The sequence below is a fragment of the Triturus cristatus genome, chromosome 3_1 (assembly GCF_964204655.1).
Source record: "Triturus cristatus chromosome 3_1, aTriCri1.1, whole genome shotgun sequence".
Taxonomy (NCBI): Eukaryota; Metazoa; Chordata; class Amphibia; order Caudata; family Salamandridae; genus Triturus; species Triturus cristatus.
In genome coordinates this window covers 397,336,681-397,363,953 of record NC_140583.1, presented here as the reverse complement: position 1 = coordinate 397,363,953, position 27,273 = coordinate 397,336,681, and the positions used below count along the sequence as shown (strand labels likewise).

The 27,273-nt window shown below is 44.7% G+C and overlaps 1 protein-coding gene across 1 annotated transcript in view; it reads left to right on the top strand.

Annotated features, from left to right (window-relative positions):
- Nucleotides 1-27,273, top strand: part of LEO1 (LEO1 component of Paf1/RNA polymerase II complex) — a 271,615-nt gene that overhangs the window by 214,237 nt on the left and 30,105 nt on the right. Inside the window, exons 9-10 of the mRNA XM_085644182.1 lie at nt 1,613-1,748; nt 11,039-11,225. Coding sequence (XP_085500308.1) covers nt 1,613-1,748; nt 11,039-11,225 — 323 coding nt within the window. The remainder of the gene's footprint in view (nt 1-1,612; nt 1,749-11,038; nt 11,226-27,273) is intronic.

Sequence of the window (27,273 nt, the reverse complement as noted above, 5' to 3'; positions counted from 1 at the left end):
TTCATCATTTCCAGTGCTGTGGGTCGACGACTTATTGCAACAGAAAGATAAGACGAAGTGTACGCAGTGTCTGCGCGGGGACGTGCGTGACGTCATGAATGATGTCTTCAGCACAAATATCCGAGTTGAACCAATTTCATTTGTTTTTGGTGACTTTAGTCGTTGTTTAGGTACCATTTTCTCAGGTCGTTTGGGGCGACAGGAGGGTTGTTAAGAGGGCGCACAGCTGTGGATGTTAGCAGCACACCTCTGTAAGGAGAGATGCTGGCATGTAGAAGAGATTCTATATTATGAAATAACTATTTGCACCCTGTGCATTGCACTGCCTACTCTCTGGTATCCGTAATTATGTCATTAGTAGAGACGAAGGAGACTTTTGAAAGGATCCTGGTGCCCAATTATGTGCTCTCCGCATACTGCTACACTGGGCAGCAGCGAATAGCGGACCCCGCATTAGTAGTCACCGAGATGTAGGTGCTATATTAAACATGCTAATAAGGTAAGACATACCACCTTTGCTATGTGTGATATCACTCCCTGCTCCCCACTGCACGATGGCCTCTGTTGTGGATCGTGAGTAACCTTGTGTGCGATGTCAGTTGTGATGCCATCAGAAGGCACGAAAGTGGAATGTGCGTGTGACGTCATGTGACTGTCATCTGTGGCATTAACAGGCTGATTCTATTGCCATATGAGTTGCCGCCTCTGTTGTCCCCTTTCAGACCGCACGTGAGGACAGGTGGTTAGGTCACTGGTGATGTGATGAGTACGATTGAAGGTAAAATCTTAAACTCCCCTGCTACTGCAGTTATGTTATTTGTGATGCCATGAGTATGAACAATTATTTTAAAGATGTGTAGTGCTGCTGTTTCAGAATGCGGTGGTGACACAGTGGTCCATATTGCTATCCTATCTCCTCTGTCCACTTCAGTGCATGTGTGATGCCATGTGATTATGTATTTTGTGATGTCATCCGTGATACAATCTCTAAGAATAGAGGTACTTTGTAAAGTTGCCTGCTGCTATGGCTGATTATATTGGCATTCGAGTTGCTGCTTTTTTGCTGCCTGTACTGTGTACAATGAGGGATGTGTGTGATGCCATGTGATGATGTCACCAGTACAGTGAACGAGCCTGGCTAGAAGTTTTAAATGTCCACGAAAAAGCCATAAATTAAAACCACTTTTCATATATTCAGCGAACATCTTTATTTGACTCTGTTTTATGTGCTGTGGACACTGTGAGGGGTTTTGTCTCTTTCACTAATTGAGATATATGAGCGGCTGCGGCAGCCATCCTTTCATGGAGGCAGACAAAAGTTGTTCGACTTCAACAACAAGCATAAAAAATGCAAAAGGTCTCACCTTTGATTAAGTTAAAGCCATTTGCTGTGCTATGCAATACCAGTAGCAAAGCAAATGGCTTTAACTTAATCAAAGGCGAGACCTATTGCATTTTCAATGCTTGTTATAGAATGCTTACAGGTGTTGTGCAAGGGACATTATCTCATTCTCAGATTCCAGAAGTCTGTTTGCTACCCATTTCTGTTTTATCATGGTAATCACCATAAACTTTTGTGCTGCACTTAACACTCTTTTCCTTCCTTTCCCAGACCTCACTCTACTGACAGCGCCACACACAGGAAGATGACACTGTCTCTTGCAGATAGATGCTCTAAGACGCAGAAGATTAGAATCTTGCCAATGGCTGGTCGAGATCCAGAGTCTCAGCGTACAGAAATGATTAAGGTATTGTGCTCATTTGAAGCTCTTTGTACATGTTTTTTTTATTTTATTCAGTACCTGGTCATTGCTAGTACTCCACCACATCAATACCAGTTATGATATATATATATATATATATATATAAAAAGCATAGGATGGGTCTGTCTGGCACAGTGTTAAAATGGTTCACATCCTTCCTGCATAACCGTACACAAAAATTCAAGGTCAACAACGCGCTCTCCAATTCCTCTCCTGTATCACTTGGGGTGCCGCAAGGGTCCGCACTCTCACCGTCCTTATTTAACTTGTTCATGGAACCTCTCACTGAAATCCTGCAAACATCCAATGTTCAATTTGTGTATGCGGACGACACACAACTATACCTCAAGATCAACTCCCTAGAAGACATTAATATGCTCAACTCCACACTTAAAATCACCCAGTCTTGGCTATCAGAAAATCATCTCAAACTGAACGCACTAAAAACAGAATTCCTCCTCATAGCACCACCGGCCAAGATCCCCTTAATGCACGACTTGATCAAACAGCTCACCGCTTTCAACGTGCAACCAACTATCGTGGACTCAGCAAAATCCTTGGGGATCACTCTCGACAACAACCTCATGATGCAAAAACACATCAGTAACGCTACAAGAGAGCTAATTTCCAGATAAATACCCTAAGGAAGCTGAAACCCTTCCTGCCAGTCGAGGACTTCAAGTTGGCAGTACAAGCTCTAGTTATCCCTAGTGTGGATTACGGAAGTGTCTCCTTGTGTGGCCTCCCAAAAGCTGCAACAGCGCCCTTAAGAGCGTCTATCAACGCTGCAGCAAGACTCATCACTGGCTCGAAAAGAACTGCACACATTACCCCGGGCTTAAAAACCTTGAACTGGCTTCCATTTGAAGCTAGAATCCACCTAAAAGTTGCGTGCATGACTCATAAAGCCTTACACCACAGCTCTCCCAGCTACCTCGCGCAGAAACTGACAATATCTGGTGGTCTAAGGTCTTCTAGGAGTGCTGAAAACCTTTTACTGAAACCTCAAAGTTTCAACAAAAAGAAAACATATAAACGATCCTTCTCAGGGATGGCGCCCAAAATATGGAACACTCTTCCCCCTGAAACCAGACGGAATGCCTCCACCGCCTCTTTCAAAAAAGAAGTTAAAGCGTTTCTCATGGCAAAATTTACATGAGCACTATCTTCTCAGACCCGAGTTTTTTAGCTCCTGTTATAATATACATCACCATGCTTTAATCCTCCTACTATATTTGCACGAATTATGGTTTTATATGATTGTTTACTTGCATACTTTTGTTTGTTCTACTTACAGCCGGTTGTTATGTAAAGCGCTCTGATATCCGCAAGGATCTTGTTCGCGCTCTATAAAACTTTCAAAAATAAAGTAAAGGTATTCCACAGAGCAAACTAGATATTGGAGTGGAACAGGGAAATAAACCACAACCAGAGAGAAGACCCCCGCCTCTAAACAAGCTCTACAAATAATCTACAATTCAGTTTTATCACAAAGAAGAGCTTAGTAATTGGACATATCTCAATATATTGTATTTCAATGTTTTCTTTGCGTGCATAATCAATAAGTAAAAAACATTGTTTTAATCAGCCAAATTTATGAAAAGCTCGTACCAACCCTGCCATGGAGACACATGCCACAATAGCCATTCAAGCTCCAGACATACCACTCATACTTAAGCATACACTCAAACAGAGGCAATATAAAACATCTCGTATATTAAGCCATGACAGGACACCCTCTATTCACTACTGAATGCAGCCACAAGAAATGACTGTCATTGTATTATTTCTTAGTGTCAGTGTGCCACATACATACATTCATAACTCACTATGGCAACACTTTGTATTGTTCAATATATTGTGTGCTTTTTATACATTCAGAGTATCATATCCCTATGACACGGCTCATAGGTCCCACAGGGGTGACATATATGTTTTAGAGTCAAAACATCTGTTAGCAGCCGTCCTTCGGATGGAGAGCAAATGGCCGAAGATACGGTCTAACGAACACACCCACTGCAGATGTGTCTCAAACTTATCAGTCACCCCCTTGGGACCTATGGGCTTCAAGATAGGGGTTTGACATGTCAGTATCTTCTATTAACTTCACAAGAAACAGGAGGATGGACCCTTACAGCATCACTCCCCAGATGCCTTAGGTGAGCCTCTCCATGGCCCAGACACCTGAGAATCTATGATTAGTCTCTTCTTATTGGTACAGTTTGTTCTCTGAATTGCAGATAATTTTTGTTTATCTGCCATACTGTTCTCCTCCCTCCCAGGCTATTTTTACTTCCTTGAAGACTTTGTCTGTGCCATAAAGAAGGTGGGTGGTGGGCCGATCACCTTTCACCGAATCGCGCATTGACACCTGTGCTATAGCCATCTTGACACAAAAAAAAGATTGAAATATATATTACGGTCACTGAATGTATGAAAAAAAACCACAATATATTAAATACTACAAAGTGTTGCCTGAATGAACTATGAAAGTATTTATGTGGCACATTGACACTAAGAAATAATACCATGTGTAGGAAGCTGGCTCTGTACATGGTATGGCACTGGGTGGTTATACCATGCACAGAGTCCAGGGGTTCCCCAAAAATGTACAGGGCTCAGTGTAAAACCCAAAGTGCTCTATTAGTGGCAGAGTGGACGAGCAGCCTGAGGCCTAACACAGAGGAGTGTAAGACATTTATTGCACAACATTGACCAATAATGGACACGCAACTCAATAAGGAGATCCACACCAATTCTGGAAAAATATACTTTGTATTTTATTTTAAGATCAAAATCTTCGCAATAAGGTAAGTATGCTTTAAAATATAAATACTTTTCACTTTTTTAAATCAACACAATATTTTCAGTGTTATCCTATGGGGAAAATAATTTTGCAGTTAAACATGTGAGTAACACACTTACAACTCAGTCTTCGCAAGGGGTAAGGGTCTGGTGAGTACCAAAACTGTACCATCAGTGTCACCGGAGTGGCCAGGTGCAGAGGTCCAAAATTGAAGTTCGGCCCATTGCCTTTCAAAGGAGACCAGGGTGCCTGGAGCCACACTGCTTGTAGACAAGTTGAATAGTTGCTAAGGCCAAGCTCTTGGAGTTAGGGCCAGCATGGGGGGGGGGGCACCATAAAGCAGCACCAAACATACAACACCAGCGGCACAGGGGCGGTCAAGTGCAGGGTGCTATTTCAACATCGGGCGCCCAATGCTGTTCAATGGAGAGTCCTCTTTTGGCTAACAGGCTGCAGGCGTTACACCGGAGGTTGCAGGAGGTAGACCAGCAACAGGAGAGGTAAGTAGAGATGTAAGGGGTCGTAGGGGCACTTTCGGTTCAGCTCACTAAGGCCCAGGGGCTTCGGGTGCAGGGGTGTCTTTCGACGTCAGAGTCTTACCGTAACTGGTCACGTTAAGGGGGGCTCTGCATTCACATTCCAGACGCTGCCGTGGGGACTCAGTAAAGGTCTGACAACTCTGGACACAAGGCCGGGGTCACTGGGGAGACTTCGCTGCACAGGTGAGCCACTCAGATTCAGGCCGCTGGCGTCTGGTGCGGAGTGGTCCGGGATCGCAGTGCCAGCTGGATCCGGAGCACATTGAGCCATTTTCTTTTGGACATGTCCGCTGTCCACTGGAGATTGGAGTCTTTTTCGAAGGCAGCAGTCCTCCCAGAGCTTCAAAGGTTGCTGATTGCAAGACAGGTTGCATGTTCGCAGAAGCTGGAGACAGGCCGATAGGGCTGGGGGCCTAGGCAGTCATTGTCTTCAGTCTTCTCTGCACGGATGTCTTCTTTCTTCTTAGGTCCTCGCAGATCTAGTTTCTAGGTCTGGAGGAGCCCTCTAAATACTAAATTTAGGGGGCGTTTTAGGGGAGTAGTAGGTTGGGCCAATGGGCACCTTACCTTGGGTGACTACTCCCACTATTATGCCACCCTCCCATAGGAGGGGCCATAGACCTAGCGTGATTGGTGGAGTTCCCTCATCTTCGAGATGGAGGTGACTGAAAAGTGTGCTTAGCTACTTCTCCTCCACTTGAGGGGTGGAGTTGGTAAAGGTGGGCACACCTCCTAGTCTTTTCTGAGCCGGTTTTCCCACTCAAAGTGGGGATGTTAACCAGGTGCTGCCATCGGCTGCTACCAGCAGAGGCTGGGGGTCGCATTACAGAGGCGGCAGGTCTTTGAAGCTTCCCCTTCGAGCACTGGTCCACCCTGGGAGAGGAGGTGTGACAGTTCTGCCGAGGATGTGCATTCTTTCAGGTCCTAGACAGCAGATGCTCTCCACCCAGGAGTCCAGGAGTCCAGAGGAGAGAGAGCAGATAGAGCAGAGGGGCAGAGAGACCAGGCAGTGCCCACAACAGGGTCAGTATGTTTTCAGGGGGCTCCTCTGAGTACACGTTTTAATACATCTCACACTGGCATCGGTGTGGATTTAGTACAAAGAGCTGTTTGGTACCAACACTCCTGGGTTCTGTGAAGCCATCATGGTGCTGTGGAACTTGAGTTTTCAAGTTCCCAAGCCATGTACTCTCTATGGCTCCCCTGGGACTTAAAATATTAAGGAATAGACCATAATACTGTAGGGGCATATCTGCTCATGGAGATATGACCATACCTGTTATATATTGCACCCTGCCTCAGGGCCGGCAAGGTCTTCTAGAGGGGTGACTTACCTATATCTTAGGCAGTGCTAGGTGGCTTGGCACACAGGCAGTGTGCCATGCACACTTTGTTGTTTTGTCCGCACCAGGCCATGCATGCTGCAGTGGCAGTCTGCATGGCCTATGTGAGGGGTGCCTAGGGGACCCTCTTCACTACCCATGCCTGTAGATACCATTCACAAGGGACTTTCAGGGGGCCTGAAAGGCCAATTAGGGTACTGTTTTAGGGACAACACACTGGTACTGGGAACCTGGACAGCAGGGACCCAGTACTCTACAGTTGAAGTTTCATCAAAAGCCAGGCAAAAAGTATGTGGGGTGGTGGCTACTGCAGCAGAACCCCATATTCTCACACCATGACAGTAACTTATTGTGGCCACATTCAGTAGTGATAAGAAGGGTGTCCTGTTATGGTTTACTATATGAGATGTTTTATATGTTGCCTCTGTTTGAGTTTATTGTTATGGTATGAGTGGTAGGTGTGGAGCTTAAATCGCTATAGTGTCATTTGTCTGCATGGCTGGGTTGGTAGGGGTTTTTCATAAATCTGGTTGATTAAAACATTGTTTTATACTTGTTCATTACAAATATGAAATAACAAATTTGAAGATATTTCCAATTACTAAGCTCTTCCTTGTGGTTCAATTGAATTGTTGACTCTTCTTTGTTGAGCTCTGTTTGGATATAAAAACATTCAATGAGACTGCGCAATTTGTCTAGATGAGAATACATGAAAACAGTTAAAGCAACACATTAGTAGATTGCTTTAATAATCGATCACCAAGATATTACAGTAAGGCTTTCGTATAAAGTATCACTAGCAAACAAAACACATTTAGCCTCATGCAGGTTTACACAATAAGTAAGTATCTTGCAACTAAATGGATGGATTTTCCAGTCGTGTGTGGTCAATATCGATACAATACTGTAAAGAAATAAGTCTGCAGAAACATGGAAAACTAGGAGATCTGTAAAACCAGGTGAAAATTGTTTTGCAAATGTTTGTAAGTTATGGTACCAGATGAAGGAACGTCGCTTTTAGGGATCCTGAACCAAACAATTTGTCCTGTGCAGTATCCCTACAGATCAGAGAACATTGGAGCAACTAAGGTATTCTTTGCTTTTTGGCACTGGGAATATTGGCTCTCCCAAGCAATCTGACATGCCTTTAGAGGCGTGACCACCGGATCAGAATAAGTGGCCTTGGAAAAGGAATAGAAAGAAAGACCAGCCACTGCTCTACAGCTTTCCATACCTTTAAGAAAAATAGATTTTGGGGCAAGATTGCTGTCCTCCAGACAAGCCATAGAACACCTCTAGAAGGCTGGACTTCCATTTCCTTCCCAGATCACAACACCCATCTAGGAAAGCCACATAGTATTTCAGATTGTCTGATCAGCTTAGTTAAGTTGTTAAGGTTAGATAATCTATGATTAGTTACATATTGTCTCCTGCAGTCGGACCAGTCGAATTTGGTCATGAGCAAATCCCTTTCCTAAGGAGTTATTTCTGGTGTTGCTGAAAAACATCTTCTGTTATGTGCCATAAAAGTAGCCAGCGTTCTTCTCCCACCTGGATAGATACCTCAAGGTGGTCGCTAACTTCTGTACCACACCCATCAGTAGTGGGACAGAGTGAGACAGAGTCTCAGTTATATAAGCAGGAAATTAATTTATTTGGGGAGAAGTTCAAGATTAAATTCAGCATGTGTAGTGGCTTTGGGACATTAGGGTGTGTTATAAATCCAGTTAATTGTGTTTCATTCCATAATAGAATAAGACATCAATGGGAGTGTGATCTGGGTGATACGTGACAATTTGTGAGGGGCCTTATTGACTATCAGGATATAAATGGCCTAATTTAGCTGCAAACGTTTTGTTCGGAGGCATATGCTGAGCTCAGCAATTAAAGGCAGAGATGGTTTGTGTATAATGGGTATATCATCAGTACATAGACAACAATGCCTGGCCCTGTGTCTCAAGCATTTACAAGCCCAGATTGTGCACCCTAAACTGTCTATCCCTGCCAAGGTGGGTATCTGCTTAGGCATAAGACAGTATTTCGAAGCCAGTGGGCTATGTTTCCTTCCTCTAGCACAGTGTGTGGAAGAAAGTGAATGGGATGGTGCCAAAAGTCAATTAACTGGGCCTGGGCACAGTAGTAATATAATTATAAATTGGGAGAGCACAACTCTCCCCATCAAAGGGTAATGTGAGAGATTCCCAGGTCACCCGTGGCTACCGATCGACCCAGGTTAGTCTGACCAAATATGACTGAAGTCTGTTTAGAAACTACAGTGTTAGTGGACTTGGAATATTTACAAATATATATAGGAATTTATGTAGAATTACCATTTTGGACACAGCTATCCAGCCATGTGTAGAAGGATCCTTCTTTGTGATCACTCGGTCTTCTAGCCAGGTTAAAACTCTACCATAATTTTCCTTCCTTTGCGTGTAAATGTCCCTACAGATCTACATTCCCAGGTATTTCGTTACAACCAACGTCCATTTCATGAAAATGCAGGGGTGAATTTGAAAGTAGATTAGTCAAGGGAAAAAATGGGGAAATAGACCGTGGATCGTGATGTTTGCTAGAGAGCCACATTTATTGAATCCCCAGATCATGGGCGACACATTTTCTTTGGAGTTATGAATTTATAATATAACATTGTCAGCATACAGTGATATAATCAATTGCCTGTCTCTATAGTTGAGCCCCTGCTGCGCGGAGTGTTGCAAAGCTTTGCCGCAATTGGCTCCACCGCAGTTGTGAAATGGAGTGGAGTGAGGAGACACCACTGTCTTGTTCCCCTGAGGTGGAGATCTTTGCCATTTAAACAGAAAGTCATGTAGTCCACTGAACAGGGCAGATGTTTAACCCCAGGCATACAAGCAGCATGAATAGGTACTTTCTCACAAAAGGCTCAGGCGCCTAAGTGGTGCCTACAAAGATTTCCACAGCTCTCAGCTGTGTCGCAGAAGACTTTCACCAGCTTGTAAATACCCTGACTCATGGCATTTTGTGCCTGTTTGCAGTAAGGCAAACAGGAACTACTGAAAAAGTGGGTAGGGTTCACCCTGGGAATTGTAACCCCGATAGGGAGTGTCCAGTAGTCACCTACAAACAATCTTGTACTACCTGAGGAAGGCGGAAGCCAAAATGTTATAGTGAAAATCTACATATATACACACACACGCAGAGGTTAAACTGGTCACGACTTTCTTTCATGTGCACATATATTTGTCTGTTGCTTACTGCGGAAACTTGCCTGAAGTCAGTAGCATTTGACCTTCTTCCAGTTGCTTGTCATGTCTGAGATGCTGATGATTTTATTTTTACACTTTTTGTTCACTTTTTTTGTATTAAAAAGTTCAAACAGGCGAATGTCAGATAACCTGAACTTTGCTCTTCCTCTCTATCTGATAGTACTTTGGATGATTCAACCCAGATATGGAAAACTTCATGGTATTGTTTTTAAATGGATTCCCACTTCACTGTAAGCTATACAGCCAGTGAACAAACAATCTTGTACTACCTAAGGAAGGCGGAAGCCAAAATGTTGTAGTGAATATATACACACTCACTTTGGTACCTAGGCAGAAGTTAAACTGGTCATACTATCTTTCACGTACACATATCTTTGACTGTTGCTGACTACCTGAAGTCCGTAACACTAGAACTCCTTCCAGTTGCTCGTCATGTCTGTGATGTTTTTTTTTTTTTTTTTAAATATTTTGACTTTTTTCTATTAAAATGTTAGAGGCAAATTTAAACCTACGACAGACAGTACAAGCCCATATGTAATGTTTCATATTTTCCATTGCCAGTGCTTCTATTATAAAACAATAGTAATCTCCTTCCAACAGTGTTGTATGTTTTCTCATCAGTCCCACTCCTCAATTTCCACGTGCAGCTGCAGGGCAAGTGGAGTGTTATTTCATGGTGCATTTCTAGCGACATGGATCACAAAGGGTGTCCAAATGTCTTTGGGCCGATTTTTTTTTTTTTCCTTTCTTTCTATTTTTCCAGGCATCGACTCCCAGTATTTTTTCAGCCGCTGTTGGCAAAAGGCTGCAGTCAGTCTTTGGGTCTCGGATTGCTACCATCCTCTTAGCCAGTAGTAGCAAAATGGTTATTAGTTGGCGCTCACCATTAAGGATGTCTATGACATAGCCAGTGAGAGTGTTCAAGGGATTTTCTGCCACTGAATGACCAACTATTTCTTCCAGGCAAGTATACATTGAAATGCTAATGTTAACCCCAAGTGTACATACTTATACAGCATTACAAAGTGCATATGAATGTATTAAATACAGATTGTGTGTATTCTACTTGTTAAATGTTTCTCTTTTTATGGATTCTTAAATAAAATTGAACTGTGTCTTGTAAGTAACGTATATGTCTAATGCCCAATACTCTACAGTTCAGATGTGCAACATAAGAATAAATAAGTTTGCCGCATTCCTTGGAAATAGAAAACCATATTGTATTTAGGTCGAATTTTAGACCAGAATTTTCCTTTCTGATTTGCAAAGCATGATGTAGAAATTCTAGGATGAATGCACTAATTTGATTGAGTTGTGATATTTCTCATCTATGCTCTAGAAAGAAGAAGAGAGGTTACGAGCCTCAATCCGCAGAGAATCCCAACAGCGACGCATGAGGGAGAAGCAGCATCAGCGAGGGCTGAGTGCAAACTACCTTGAGCCAGACCGCTATGACGACGAAGAGGAGGGTGATGAAGCAATTAGCTTGGCTGCTATTAAGGGCAAATACAAAGGGGGCTCTAGAGGTAACAAATCAGATTTAATTCAGCTGTCTTTTCAGCCTCATTTCAAGATTAACATATCATGTTTAGGATAGAGGACTTTTCTTTTAACAAACTTAAATCTGCACACTGCTTTGTACATTAGTTAAAATCGCTTCTCATTGTATTGTATGCAGGACTTCCTGCGATTTATTTACCTTGCAGAAGTTACTCGAGCGTTCCCAACTTAAGCATCTGTAAGCCTAGTAAGAACCCTGGTATTTCTTCTTTGGCTGCTTTAAACTTGGCACTCTGGACAACCTTAGTGGTGCCCCCTGAAAACCTACCATCCTCTGGTGTGCTCCCTCAACCTGCCACCGGAGACACTGACCTCCTAGAGTGAGAGCCTCTGCTCCTAGGAGGTCCAGACAAAAGCCTGTCTGAGAAGAGGGTGTAACACCCCTGCCAGCAGGATGACCTGTTGAATAGCCACCCCAGGCCGACAAGCTTCAAAGAGCTACCTCCTTTGGAATGCGAGTTTGGCTCCCCTCACAGGAGAGGATCCCCCCCCCTTTGTCCAGGACCCCCTTGGCACCTTGACACGCGGGATAATAGCTAGGCAGGCATGCCACCTCCAGGCTAGTACCACCCCTAAGGTGTGCTACACTGAGATGTACACGATTTTTTAGAAGTAGCCATCTTTGTGATGGGACACTAAGGAATTCTGGGACAGGGCTATGCCCACTTTCCCCAGGAAATGGTCATTGTCATATAGGGGGCGTAGTGACCTCTAGGGTCAGTAGCTCACTGGCTACTACCCTACACTCCCCTAGCGCCCCTAGATTCAGTATTTAGAAGAGTCCCTGGCACCAGAGAAGCAAATTCAGACGGCCTAAGAAGAGAGTACACCTTAGAGCTGGAAAAGCAGAGAGGAGAGGAGAGAAGAAGAAGCTGACCTGGTACCAATCCTGCCGGCCTATCTGCATCCCTCTTCGAAACTGTGCCAAATTTAGTTTATCCTGCAGCTGTTGACTCCAGAAACCTTGGCGGACTGCCTGCCTTCGAAAACATTTAAGACCTTCCGTGAAAAGCAGACCTGTTCTGAAGAAACTCCCAAAGACAGCCAAAACATGATCCCCGAAGTCCCCACCTCACCTGTCGCCTACGACTTGAGCTGAAGTGGGCCATCGGTGTCAACAAGGTCCCCCAGCCTTCCAAAGCTTGAGTCCATCACGGTTTCACCCCTCCTGGACTCCTCGACATCGCCTGCAGCCTCTGTACACACGCCCCCTCAACCGTAACAGCTTCAGTAAGGAAAAACCTGACGCCTAAGAACACCCGTCGCCCCGGGCTTTGGAGAAGAGGACTGAAGGTGGTCCCCCATACCCGAGCATTGCAGATCTGAGCCCACTTGCTGGTTCAGCCCGACTTGCTTCCTTGCCAGAGCCTGCATTCTCTTTCCACTGGGATCGATCTCCATTGAAATATATTGGGGTCCCCACTCTGTTTTGCACCCTGCACCTGGCAGTGTTCGGGCCGCTGGTGCTGCCTTGGCCCTTGCCCACTACTCACCCTAGCTCCTGGAGATTGGTTTTATAAGTCGTTGTACTATATTTGCAGAACCTGTTGTTCCTTCTATCGGATAACATTGCAGAACTCGGAAACTGCACTGAAAATAATGTATTTTTGAAAACGTGCTTACCGGAACGATATTTCTTTATATATCCCATAAACCAGTTTCCTTCAGTAGTTTAGCCAGCTGTGACCATTTCCCAAACCCCCAACCACTTAGTTGTAGACCTTGAACTGCCCTTTTTTCTGTACTTGAATTGCTGTAGTTTCTGCGTAAGGTCACCTTTAGTGATAAAGAAATGTATCTTAAAATGTTTTTAATTCTGTTCTCAAGAGCTATAATTCTGAGTTTTGTTGACCGCAACCTAATACCAGGTGTGAATGAGAAGTTGGTAGACACTACTATTACTGTTTGTAGGGGTATATTTTGCACCCTACTCTCCATGGGAGTATCTGTGATCTTGCATCAGCACCTACAGCTAACTACATGAATTGTCTTAGGAATGCTGTGTTGACTCACCTATTCATATATCTCTAGGTGTACATACATATGCACCCAGACTCACTCAACTACCCCGACACAACCCACGTCCACCCCCTTCCCAAGCGTCTTCTCTTGTTACAGTGGCCTCTGGGGACATTGCAATGCACTATCAACTGATTAGAGAAGTCCAATGTCTGAGAGGAGATCCACTTTATATGAAATTGGCATAGTTCCCTTTTATTGACACCAGACTTAGTCTTTGCTTAGTATGTGGAGAGGTTTTTGTACATGTCCTTTGCGAGGTTAAACTGGTACACCCCAGAATAAGGTTCCTATTTCTTCAATAATTAAATATGTTAACCTCGTATAGATGCTGAAGCAGAAAATGTTTTTCAATGTTCTATATATTATTGGATGACTAGTCACATTTTTGGAATAGGCAGTAAAGCGTTTTGAAGAGACAGTTCCCACTTCCAAAGGCTAACCATGAGGCGCGTGCTGCTTCAGCATTGTCCTCACAGGAAGGACACTGTCACTATGTTAGACACCCATGAACTGATTTATTACGTTTTTCCATGTATGAGTAATCGATTTCACTATTAACGTAAGGATTATGCTTGTCCTACTGTATGGTGCCATGAATAGTTGCTCAATATGCAATTGAGTTGTGCGTCTTGTAATTCAAAATCATTTAAATGACCAGACTAGTCGAAAAAAGCAGAAGTAAGGTTTCGACTTATTGACCTAGTTCATCAAAAGTTAAATAATGTGTTTGAGGCATGTAGAGCTGCAGATTATACACTGTGCATAGATCGCCATCTGGTGTTGGGCCCGGATGTTTGCAGTTTGTTTTTCCTCTTGGAAAGTCTTTGGGAGTCACGAGGTCGGTGACTCCTCCTCTGGTTAGTATTGCGCATGGGCTTCGGCTCCATCCTCAGATTGTTTTTTTCCGCCATCGGGCTCGGATGTAATACTTCGCGCTCCGGTTCCGAACTTCCCAGTTCACCGATCGACGCACAAATCCTCGCTCATCGAGCTTCTTCAAAGATATAAATCATCTTACTCATCTTCTCTTCGGCACTTCTTCGATTCCGGTGGTCGACGGCGGCCTTCGGGCCTATTCCGGCTCCGGTCTCGGCTGATGGAAAGAACTCCCTTCAAGAAGTGCCCTCGATGTGGGTCCAAGTTTCCCCACACCGATCTCCATGAGGTGTGCAACCTCTGCCTCTCCCCAGAACACGAGGCCCGAGACTGTCCCGCCTGCAAGTCTTTTCGCTCAAAAAAGACCATTCGAGATCGACGGGCTAGACGCAACATGGCGCACTACTCGACCTCCGCTCCAGGCGACATCTTCGGGGACGACGTCGAAGCTCCGGGACAGCAGGACATAGAACAGGAGGACGACGACCTCGTCAGCGCTTCCGAGGCCGACGACTCAGATGTGGAGGACATCACCCCGGCGCAGCGGGTCGTGAGTACAATTCCCCCTCCCACGCCGATACCGAAAAAGGCTTCGGTCACACCTTCGCCTCCGGGCCTAGGCAAGACCAAGGACACTGCTTCTCACACCCCACCTTCGGGCCCGGTAAAGAAGCCTATTAAGCCTTCCGGCAGCTCGGGCTCGAGCCAGCCGGCAACCGGTGCCGAGAAACACCCTTCGGCACCGAAGAAAAAATCGGCCTCCACCTCCACACCGAACCCGGCACCGAAGTCTTCGGTGCCGAAACCTGCTCCTCTGGCGCCGACCAAACATCACAAGACCCTCGGCACCGACACTCCTGTGCCGAGATCTTCTTCGGCCACGACCAAAAAGATGGAGGTTCCCAGGAAGCACGGCTTCGACAAACCTAAAAAACCGTCAGCCCCGAAATCTTCGGTGCCGACCGAACAACCAGTGTCACAGGAGCTCTTCACACCGGATCCTATGCAAAAAACCCTCACCAAGGATCCAAAGACCGGACACTTGACATTGTCTTCAAAAAAGAGACACTTGGACAGCCGGCTCCACCTCCAAAGAGAAAGGACATTGCTACCTCTCCTTTCAGGGTGCCTTCCCCACTCCTCCACCTCCTCCACCCTCTCCACCTCCACCCCCTCCACCTCATCGTTCACCCACCTTGTCTCCTGTCCCAGACGATTTGGGGGACCCTTACTATGATCCAGCAGATGTGCCACAAGATCCCACCCCTACTGGATCTCCAGACCCATTGGATGATTATAACAATCCGGACATCCCAGATGTCCCACAGGATGACCTCTATCCATCTAGGCCTTCCTCTCCCGAAGATTCCTTGGGTTTTCACCATTTGCTACAACGGGCGGCACACTACCACGGGGTGGAGTTACATACCGACCCAGTGGAGGAGGATTTCCTCCTAGACACCTTTGACGATACACATAGGTCCACTGACATTCTACCTATGTTAAAGGGCGTAATTAAACATGCCCCTGAGGTTTTTAAAGAACCAGTTAGGGCCAGGGTCCTAAACCCTCGGATAGAGAAGAAATACAAAGCCGCCCCTACAGACCCTTCTTACATTAAAGGCCCTGCACCATTAGATTCCCTAGTGTTATCTACAGCCAGGAAGCGTTCAAATTCTCAGGCGTCAGGCGAGGCGCCCCCACCTGACAAAGAGTCCAAGCTCCTAGATGCACCAGGGAAGCGCACTGCGTCACAAGCGGCCAATATATGGCGTATTGCCAATACGCAAGCACTGTTGGCTCGATACGACAGGGCGCATTATGATGAGCTAGAGACCATCATGCACCATCTCCCTGAAAAGTACAAGACTAGGGCTAAAGAACTTATTCAAGAGGGAAAAACAATAACCAATACCTCGATACGATGTGCCCTAGATGCAGCAGATACAGCCTCCAGGGCCATAAACACCAGTGTTCTTCTCCGTCGCCATGCCTGGCTCAGGGTTTCAGGGTTTAAACCAGAGGTTCAAACCTCTATATTAAATCACCCATTCGACCAAGATCATCTATTTGGCCCTAAAGTAGATGAAGCCCTGGAAAAAATGAAAAAAGATACAGACACGGAGAAATCTATGGGAGCCCTACAAACACAGACTCCCAGGCGCTCCTTTCGCCGTTCTTCCTTTCGGGGCACGGGCAGAGGCTACTCCTCGGACAGTGCATCCACGTCTTATAAATCCCCTCCTCAGTCTACCTTCACGAAGGGTTATCAAAGAGGCGGATACAGAGGCAATAATAATCAGGGCAGAGGCAAAACAAATACCGCCCGCTCTGCCACACCTCCTGCCCAATGACTTTCCCCCGCTCCCTCCAGACCATTCCACTCCGGTCGGAGGCAGACTACAACATTTCCTTCGCGTCTGGGAGACAATCACCTCAGACAGATGGGTGACACAAATTATTCAGTCAGGTTATTGCCTAGAATTAACATCTACACCCCCCAACATTCCACCCAGGCACCGCCCTATGTCGCAAGAACATACTGCGCTACTAACACAAGAGGTGATCTCCCTCCTGCAAAAAGGAGCAATAGAGCAGGTCCCCATAAATCAACAAAATGTAGGGGTCTGTACTTTCTAATTCCAAAAACGGACGAGACCCTACGACCTATCTTAGATCTCAGACCTCTAAACACCTACATTCATTCAGACCATTTTCACATGGTAACCCTCCAACAGGTTCTTCCACTTCTCTCCCAGAACGATTTTCTCACCACTCTGGACTTGAAAGACGCGTACTTTCACATCCCAGTACATCAGTCTCACAGAAAGTACCTCAGGTTTGTGGTAGACGGACAACACTACCAGTTCAAGGTGCTCCCGTTCGGGGTAACAACAGCACCAAGGGTTTTCACCAAGTGCCTGGCAGTAGTGGCTGCACACCTCAGAAGACAGCACATTCAAATCTTCCCCTATCTGGACAATTGGCTGATAAAGGCCACGTCCTACCAACAATGTGTGCAACATACCGCCGCTACGGTCCAACTTCTTCACCAGCTAGGTTTCACGGTGAACCATCAAAAATCCCACCTGGTACCATCACACACAAAACAATATCTCGGTGCCACCATAGACACCTCAAAAGCCATAGCCTATCCCAATCCTGCCAGGATTGCAAAAATACAGGTGCTGCGTCAAAAATTCCTATCTCAACACTCTCTCCCAGCAAGAGTGTTTATGCAGCTCATAGGGATGATGGCCTCTTGCATATTTATAGTACCCCATGCAAGACTCCAAATGCGTCCACTCCAAGAGTGCTTGGCGCGCCAGTGGAACAAGGCCCAGGGACAACTGACAGATCTGGTGTTGGTAGATGGTCGCACCCATCGCTCTCTGCAGTGGTGGAACACCACAAACCTTTCCAGAGGTCGACCGTTCCTGGACCCGGTCCCACAAATAATCCTAACGGCAGATGCATCGCTCTCCGGCTGGGGAGCTCATCTGTTACATCTCACAGCACAGGGCACATAAACGCCGCAACAGAAGTTACTCCACATCAACCATCTGGAGTTACTGGCGATTTTCCTCGCCCTAAAATCCTTCCAGGCACAGATTTCAGGCAAGGCAGTCCTCATTCGCACAGACAACATGACTGCCATGTACTACATTCAAAAACAGGGGGGCACACACTCTCCACAGCTCTCTCAGTTAGCACAGAGCATATGGAGATGGGAAATTCCACAAAAGATTTTTCTCCTAGCCCAACATGTCCCAGGAGTACAAAACACCGTGGCAGATCTGCTGAGCAGACAGACACAGCAGATCCACGAGTGGAAACTTCACCCACAGGTTCTTCATCCGTTCTTTCAGAAGTGGGGGCATCCACACATAGACCTATTCGCCACCCACGAAAACAAAAAATGCCCAAGCTTCGCCGCCAGATATCCACACCCATTGTCCAAAGGCAATGCGATATGGATGAACTGGTCAAACAAATTTACATACGCTGTTCCACCTCTCCCACTAATTCCATTAGTGGTGCGAAAGCTACAGCAACATTCCCTAACTCTGATCCTAGTAGCTCCAACATGGGCCAGACAACCGTGGTACACCACACTGCTGGAACTCTCAGTAGTACCACACCAAAAGCTACGCCTCTCGCCATGCCTCTTAACCCAGAACCATGGAGAGATCAGGCACCCGGACCCAGCTCAGCTCAACCTTGCGATCTGGCTCCTGAGGTCCTAGAATTTGGATACCTTAACCTTCCCCCTGATTGCATGAACATTATCAGGGAAGCTAGACGCCCTACTACTAGGGCGTGCTATGCAGCAAAATGGAAAAGATTTGTTGTTTCCTGCCACAACAACGCAATCAATCCTTTAAATGTATCCATACAGCACATTATATGTTATTTACTCCATTTACAAAGGTGTAACCTAGCATATACCTCCATTCGGTTACACCTCGCTGCAATTGCTGCCTATTTACAAAATAGGCAGCACGTCTCACTTTTCAAAGTGTCTGCCATCAAAGCCTTTATGGAAGGCCTCAAAAGAGTAATTCCACCCAGAGTGCCACCCTCAATTGTTTGGAACTTGAATATAGTCCTCACACGGTTAATGGGACCCCCTTTCGAACCATTACATAAGTGCGAGCTGCAATTCCTCACATGGAAAACAGCTTTTCTAGTGGTCATCACTTCCCTCAGAAGAGTTAGTGAAATACAAGCACTCACTATACAGGAACCTTTTCTTCAGATGCATCACAACAAGGTTGTACTCCGCACCAATCCCAAATTTCTACCCAAAGTCATTTCTCCATTCCATCTAAACCAGTCGGTAGAATTACCAGTCTTTTTCTCGCAACCCCAAACAGTTGCGGAAAGAGCCTTACACACACTGGATGTTAAAAGGGCTTTACTTTACTACATCCAGAGAACACAACCTTTCAGAAAAACCAAACCGCTATTTGTTTCCTTCTCCCCACCACACAAAGGCAACCCTATTTCCAAATCAGGGATAGCTAGGTGGATTGTAAAATGCATACAGATTTGCTACCACAAAGCAAAACGAACGCTATTGGTTCCCCCTAAAGCCACTCTACAAGGAAGATAGGGGCTTCTATGGCTTTCCTAGGGAACATACCACTAGATGACATCTGCAAAGCAGCGACATGGTCAACGCCGCACACCTTCACAAAACATTACTGTGTAGATGTGCAAACCAAGCAACAAGCCAGTGTGGGCCAAGCTGTACTAAAAACACTGTTTCAAACTACTGCAACGGATGCCGGTGGTCGCCGCTAGGGTTGGGTACTGCTATATAATCTATGCACAGTGTATAATCTGCAGCTCATATGCCTCGAACGGAATATGCTACTTACCAGTATGCATCTGTTCTTGGCATGTAGAGCTGCAGATCTATACATGCCCACCCGCCTCCCCGGCTACCTGTATCCGTTCCAGTCTTATCTTATTTAGATACAATACACATGGGTTTCTTTACTGTTACTACTACGCTCCATCTTTCCCTGCTGGCGAAAAACAATCTGAGGATGGAGCCGAAGCCCATGGGCAATACTAACCAGAGGAGGAGTCACCGACCTCGTGACTCCCAAAGACTTTCCAAGAGGAAAAACAAACTGCAAACATCCGGGCCCAACACCAGATGGCGATCTATGCACAGTGTATAGATCTGCAGCTCTACATGCCAAGAACTGATGCATACTGGTAAGTAGCATATTCCTTTTAAACTCAGATGTATTTCCCTGTGGATTATAAATGAATCATAAAACATATCCTGCATTCAATTTATTATAAAGAATTATAAGACTGCGGTACTCCAACTCTTGAGTATGTAAAACAAGTATGCACAGAAAATAAATTCATTTTTTGTTGCTAATTTTCCCACACCACACAAAAAAAGACCTACTACATGATGAACATCCTTTGTTTGTAATCATAATAAAACGAGGAACTTTGTTTTACACTTGCTGAAACAAGCAATGGTACATCAGTTTAGTGCAGCAAAAAAACATTTTGAATGGACATTTGTATGATTGTGCCTGGGTAAGGTTAACATGTAGTGTATATTTCCCAATCTAAGTCTCGCCAGGAGATTGTGTTCATAAGGGTAAGAAAGCCACCATAGATATAGCTTCATCAAAAATGTCATTTTTGGCAAACAATAAGATCTTACACTGGGTTTCTCAATTCCTGATGATTCTCATTGCAAAGAAGACTTTGCTGTCCCAGATCTTATCCTTTTGCAGTTTTACTTTTGAAGAATCAAAAAGCTCTTGCTGACCTAACTCTACACACATAATTTTATGTAATTTACCTACTGCACTATATCACTGGGCTCCATATTTAAAATATCTTTTATAATCTTTCAATTGATGCTAGTTATTAATCTGGACAAACAGATCTCTGTATTGGTAATGTTGTCTTTTAATTAGCTCTGCCTCATACCCACCTGTGGGTATTTCCTGAGATTAGTCTTGTGTGTCCTTCTCTCTTCTAGGTGTTTCCTAATGTTTGGTCCTCTGTCACCCTCTCCCCTTGCTGTAGACTCCCTCCCCAGGACTCTCTTCTTTGGATTTGAACAGCCCCTTTTACAGACAGTGTTATTTCCCTGGCCATCCTTTATCCCTTACCTCCAAGCTTACATAGCAGCTTAACTCACTGGTATTTGTCACTGGAGGTCCCTGCAGTTTTAATACATTAAAATGATATAGATACCACATTTCAAAGCCCCCACCTCCTACTCCACTATTATTTTCTCCCTTCTAGACATTTTTATAATACCTTGACCGACAGCTGAGAGCCTTCGTTAAACTTTACAGCTGCATGAAACTATCTTTTTTCAACACCCCAGTCCTTTCCATGGGGTCAATATCAGGAAACTCTTCCAATGCTTCTCATTTCACAGGCAGGACCTTGGGCCAGGTCTTAGCTGTAAGTGAACTAAATGATTATAACAAGCTTGTCATTGGTGTCCCTCTGTACTCCTTTACTCCTCTTAAGAAGGTTCATAAATTGGCACCCCCTGTGTCATGCCCCACTTCCATTTTCCCCGCACAAACTGCCCAGTAATCACTACAAATCTGAGCCCTGTATTACTTCCCCACCCAGGTAACTTTTTCAGACTATCTAGATCTTGTCTCCATGTCATCATGTAACTTCTCCAACAGTGCACTCCTAAATACTGCCTTTGCTTCTTCAGAATTGACGACTTAAGCAGATTGCCTCCCTTACCACATGCACTCCTTTGTTTCTTCAAAATTGAAGACCTAATCAGATTTCCTCCTTAGCTGCGCTCAAGTGTCCCCATTCACCTCTAGGGACATAATTATTTATTCTCACTAGTGTAGGAAGCTGACTTTTTATGTAGTGTACCAAAATGAGGTACTATATAGAAAGTGCAGACAACCCTTATTGGCTTACAGGGCTTAAATTAATAATCTCAAATGCTCTCTTTTGTCTTAGTGTGGGCGAGCAGTTTACACTTATCAGAGGGTAGTATTAAGCATTTGATGTACACACACAGTCAGTAAATGAGGCACACACTCAAGAAGATACTTCAGACTAATTTAGAATATTAACAAACATTTTTATAGAATGTTTAACACCAATCCCTTGACTAATCAGGTAAGTACTTTTCGAGTTATCAATTTTTACAGTTAGCAAAAATGTCACACAAATGGGTTTTTACGCGGTTATGCTTTCCTCTAGAGAAAGAAACCTATATTGCGTACAAGTAGTGGCAATTGGTTTGCTGGGGTCCCCTTTAGGACTTAAGGAGCTGGGAGGTCATTGTCACAAGATCCACCAGCAGTTCGGCTTTACCTGCCCTGGAGTGTCAGGGTGCAGAGGTACTAGACAGGCTGGTAGCCTTGTGCTCTACACCATTGGCAAAGAGGTGGCAACCTAGAAACAGACTGCAGAGGGGTACTTGGCGACAAGTCTGAAAGCTCTCAATGGGGGCGGCTCAGTTCTTGAAGGTCTTGGGAGCATGGAGGCACAGTCTGTGTTCATGGAACTGGGCCGCGGTGTTCGGGTGCAGAGGGTTTTGGTTGGCTATACCTGTGCGTTGAAGGTGCTCACAGTGCTTTCTCAGACCTGCAGGGGAGACGGAACAGGACAGCTGAGACCCTCATGGTGATTGCCTCTGCGATGCTGACATTTCTCGTCAGCTGGTCTGTCTAGGCGGTTTCGGAATCCGGATTGGACTATAAACCAGCCTTGGTTATTGCAAGAGGTCTGGTACCCTGAGTATTGGTGCAGGGCAGCTCTTGGGTGTCCTGTAATCTCTAGACTTGGTGGGGGGCTGATCTGACACTCTGGAGCACAGTGACTTGCTCCTGGATGGCTGCTGCATCGGTGGACCTGGTGGTCAGCAGTCCGGTGAACTGAACATTGCGGTCGGTGTCTGCAGGTTGCAGAGAAGTCCTCCACTTCAAGGGAGATGCTGGCTGGTTGGCGAAGTGCTGGCAGCCCTCCAAGGCTTCTGGAGAATGCACAGCTGCAGAACGAGTCAGGTTATTGCGATTGTTGGGAACAGGAGCTGGCAGGATTTGGCGCCAAGAGCCCACAGCTGGGCCACAGTTCGCTTCTTTGACTCTTCTTGGTCCTTCTTCTTTCGTCGGGCAAATCTGAGTTCCTGGTGTCAGGTGGCTACCTGCCTTAGGACTATAAGCTCTACTGTAGTGGTGACTTGAATATATTGCATGCAGTGTTTGTGAGCATGGCACACAGGATGATGTGTGCAAAGTCATGTTTTCACATTTGTTTGCACCATTTCACGCACCCTGCAATGGCAGTCTGCATGAGTTTGGTGGTGGATCACTTAGGGTGGCACAGTACATGCTGCAGCCCCTAAGGACCCTCTTTAGCACCGATGCCCTAGGTACCAGTGGTACCATTTATTAGGGACTTACCGAGGTACTAAAGGTCTTGCTAATTGGGGAACAATTGAGCTCTTACCTTGTTTTAGGGAAAGAGCACTGGCACTGGGGCCTGGTTATCAGGGACCCAGTGCTGTTCAGTAAAAATTGCATTAAATATCAGGCAAAAAGTGGGAGTGACCATGTCAAAAAGGAGCACTTTCCTACAATCAGTTATTCCTTTGTACTATCAGTGACATTATCATTCAATGTCTCTAGAACAGGACAAATGGTGTTCTATCAGGACTTTTAGGTAGATGTTTTCTGTTGGGTAAATCCCCAGTTGTATCACGATTTCCCTAATGCATGAATTATTTTGCCTCAATGATGCCATGTTCTAATGTACTGCTCTCTTCAAGCTGTTTACTGTAGTATAAAGAATAGTTGTCTCATGCCCAGTATTAGCAACAATGAATTTTCCATCACTTCAAACATGATTATCAAATTTGATTGTGGGAGTGCAGTATTCTAACTGATGGTAGGAAAAAGAGTAGATGGCATAAGGACACATGATTACAAAGCAATTGGGTGAGAAGTTTTTTTTCAGCTCATTTTCTTGGGGAGGGGGGGGTCATTTTTGAAGGTTTTGAATCTGGGATTTGGTCTCGGTTGTTACATAAAGCCAAAGGTATGGCTTCTAAATTGTATTTTCTTTATTCTGGGTAGGCTAACTTCTGCAGTGTTACTTGATGTCAGGGGTCTTTTCTGACTGATGTTGACAGATTGTTGCTTAGATGTAGATTTGGTCCAGTATTCCAGAAGGCACAGTGGACGATGAAGTGTCTCAAATCCCACAGAAAGCCATTGTGATCTTTTAGCTTTGATGTGATGTGGTCCTTCAGTTTTCATTGCAAGAGCGGGTGGCTTATTCAGGCTAGTTTAGACTGGTAAATGGAACACATTGTGAAAGCTTTCAGAATCCTAAAAATAATGCCGTGGGCTAGGCAGCCATATCTTAAATACCAATAACGTGTCAATCTGTGACCTACAGGGATTGAGTGCCTTGGGCTTTGCCTCCACTAGTGAACTTTTATATCTTGATCTTCATGAATAAATAGGTTATTAATTTAAAGATAGAAAATTCTATGATGTCCTTGTTGCTTAATCACAAAATGGAAATCTAGTTGCTGAACTGGAAGATTAATTGTCTTGTATTCCTTTGTAATCTAGAATGGATGTTGAGAATTATCAATTACTTTGTTCTTCTATTCGTGTTTACTAAAAGGAGGAATATTCGATCCAGCTTGGGGTCTGACATTTCTTCTTTTGCTAAACATCAATAGGTGAAGCCTAATATTTAGTCTATGAACCTAAAAACTATTACAAGACAGTTCTACCAATTTCGCGAAAGGTAACTCGGTGGGTTTGAAGCACAAAGGTTTTAAAGAGAATTACTCTTTTAGTTATCCTGGAGTACTCCTTGATTCCAGGATTAATAGAAGAGTAAGTCATACCTACTAGTAGCACAGTTTTTGTGATTTAGGCCCTATCGACTTACCTGCCATGTTACATCAGTTACTCCTGTTTTCTGTCTTATTCATGAACATTGACCTGTCAAGCCAGCAAAACCAACAGATGCTTTATTCGGTTAATTAAAAAGAACATCAAAGCGTGCAAGGTTAAAATATCAAAAGTAAAAACCAAATATTTAAAAACAATGGCATAAAATTACATAGTAAAAAGGTTATCCACACATCAATTCTCACATCAGTTCACTAATGGACAATACTAGCAATCCAACAGCATAATCCGGTGTACTAAAAAAAAATCTATTGCAAAAGCCAAGCAATACAACCCTCATAATACATTTTCTAAAATAATTCGAGGTTACCACAACTCCCTCGAATTAAAAATGAATAAGACAATTTAAATGATGCAGTCCTGTCTTGCAATGTCTAAAGCCCAAGTGCGTAAAAACGATGACACTTGTTATGGCTTAATATTCACTTGCACAGTTCAACAATCCCATGATTGAATGTCTGGATGAGACAAAATACATTTGTGTTTATGTCAGACAACTTTTAGGTAAGTACTGACCGCATATACAAACAATTACATTAGAGGTACCGCTTTTCAAGATCCTATGGGCAAATGAATAACGATTAACACCAAGGTTCAGACACACAGGGCGTATCCATTTGCGAGGAGAATAGAAGTATGCAGGGCAAAAGAACAAAATGTGTTCCTTGGTCGCGGGGGTTAATCCACAGGCAGGACACAGATGGGGCAATGTGTCATTTTTTCAGCGACAAGTGAAATATTTCAGTGGTATGCAGCCAAGCTGGAAACGCACACATTGACCTGTCTTATTCGCCCTGTACCCCCCTCTTATTTGCTTGTATTGACCCCAGTTTTAGGTTTCGGCTGACAAACCGCACTAGCTGTCTGATTACAAAAGACCGATTATGGGTTTACCAAAAGCCTTCAGTGTGCTTAAAGCTTGCTCATTGCTTTCCATTGGTTCACTTTATTGTGCACTCTCATTTCTTTGTTTCTTATTTGATGGCTTTCCTTGCCCATCTTGTTCGATCTTGTGTTTGTCCCTCCCCTGGAGCATAGATTCCTTACCATCTGCTTGATTGGATGACTTGTGTCCTTCCACTGCTCACTTTAAGGGAACTACTTTTCTCTTTTTTTTATAAACCCTCCATTAAAGTTCATGTGTTCGTCATCTGTCTCCCTTGTGTCCTTCTCCCCTCCCCCTGTGCTCCATGATGCACGTATTAAAAAAAGAAATGGTGCCCACTTCATTTCATAAGCACATGCTAGCGTGATGACGCACATTCAAGCATATGTCCTCAGACACCCATGCACATGCCTTCAGAATGCTACCTTGATTTCTTTTCCTTTTTTCCTTTTGGCCATGCTGCACAGCATGGCTAAAAGTCCTTGCCAAAGCCACTAGATCGCCAAAAGCGAGGCCCAATGGCTTTGCCAGTGCTTGTTTTGGGTGTCGCCTACATACAGCTTTTGTCTGTCTACATACCACATTTTCGTCTTGTTGTTGAACACCTATTGTGGACTGTATCATTACTGACAGTGAGATTTCTTCACACTGCGTACAATGGGTTGGCTTTCTTGTTAATCTCATTAGCTGGCATATTATTTCATGGCTTTCCTTCTCCTGTTTGTGTTCGTTCCTCCGCTGGAGAAGAGCTTTTTAGGTCTCGCCTGAGACAGCGCTTTAGCGCTGCTCTGGCGAGACTTATAGTAAGCGAGTTTTGGAAGTGCAAGCAGTGGCTTTTCAGGCCTCCAAGTACAGTGCATGTGCCCCGGGCGCGCGCACCATTTGGCGGCCTGAAAAGCCACTGTTTGCACTTCCAAAACTACTTTCACTTTCGCCTGCCACACGGCCGCGCTTTGAAGTGTGATCGCGATTGCGATCACTTACATTTCGCGGGCGCTTTGATGTTTTCAGTGAGCCACGCGACCACTGAGGACATCAAAGCGCCCGTGAACACCATTTGCCACCCCCTTCCTGCTTGTTCTGTGAGTAGTAGTATTCTTCTAAAAGTGTGTTTGCAAAGTTTCTTACCCACTATTTGTATTTTCTGTAAAGTAAAAAGCACTTTCTGGAGGAATGACCGTTGCAGCTTCCCGCTCTGCGTGTAAGAAGCAGTGAAACTATTCCTTACACAACTTGGGAAGCAGTAGAAACCAGTGCCAAACAGCGAAACATACGGTTTGCATTTGCCTTTAATCCTCACTAGCAGCCATGGAAATATTTCCGTCTAATTGTATATGGCGTGGATATTACAACCACAGAATCATGTTGCCTACCAAGCCAAAACACCCTGTCACGAGAGACGGGATGAGCTGGCCTCATTTTAATATAAAAAAATAATAAATACTCGGAGGGCCCAGAATTCAAACAAAATGGGACAGCCAGAGTTAGTTAGCTTTTTACAAAGTTTAATAGACAACATATGGGCTGTATTCCTGTAAATTCTCATGGAGCACAGACTTTTGTTGCCAGTGCAGTCAACTACCGGGAAATGGCGCTTGTTTGCCTCAAATTCACTTATTTTGTCATTCTGCTTACACTTATGCCTGTATTTCTGGCTGTTTTCAAAGTAGCTTTGCGGGGTCTGACCTTTACAACTTCCCGAAACTGAAGGGCACGCCCACATTCATTTACGAGAGGGCTTGCGTGTGGTGTCGCCTGAAGGTT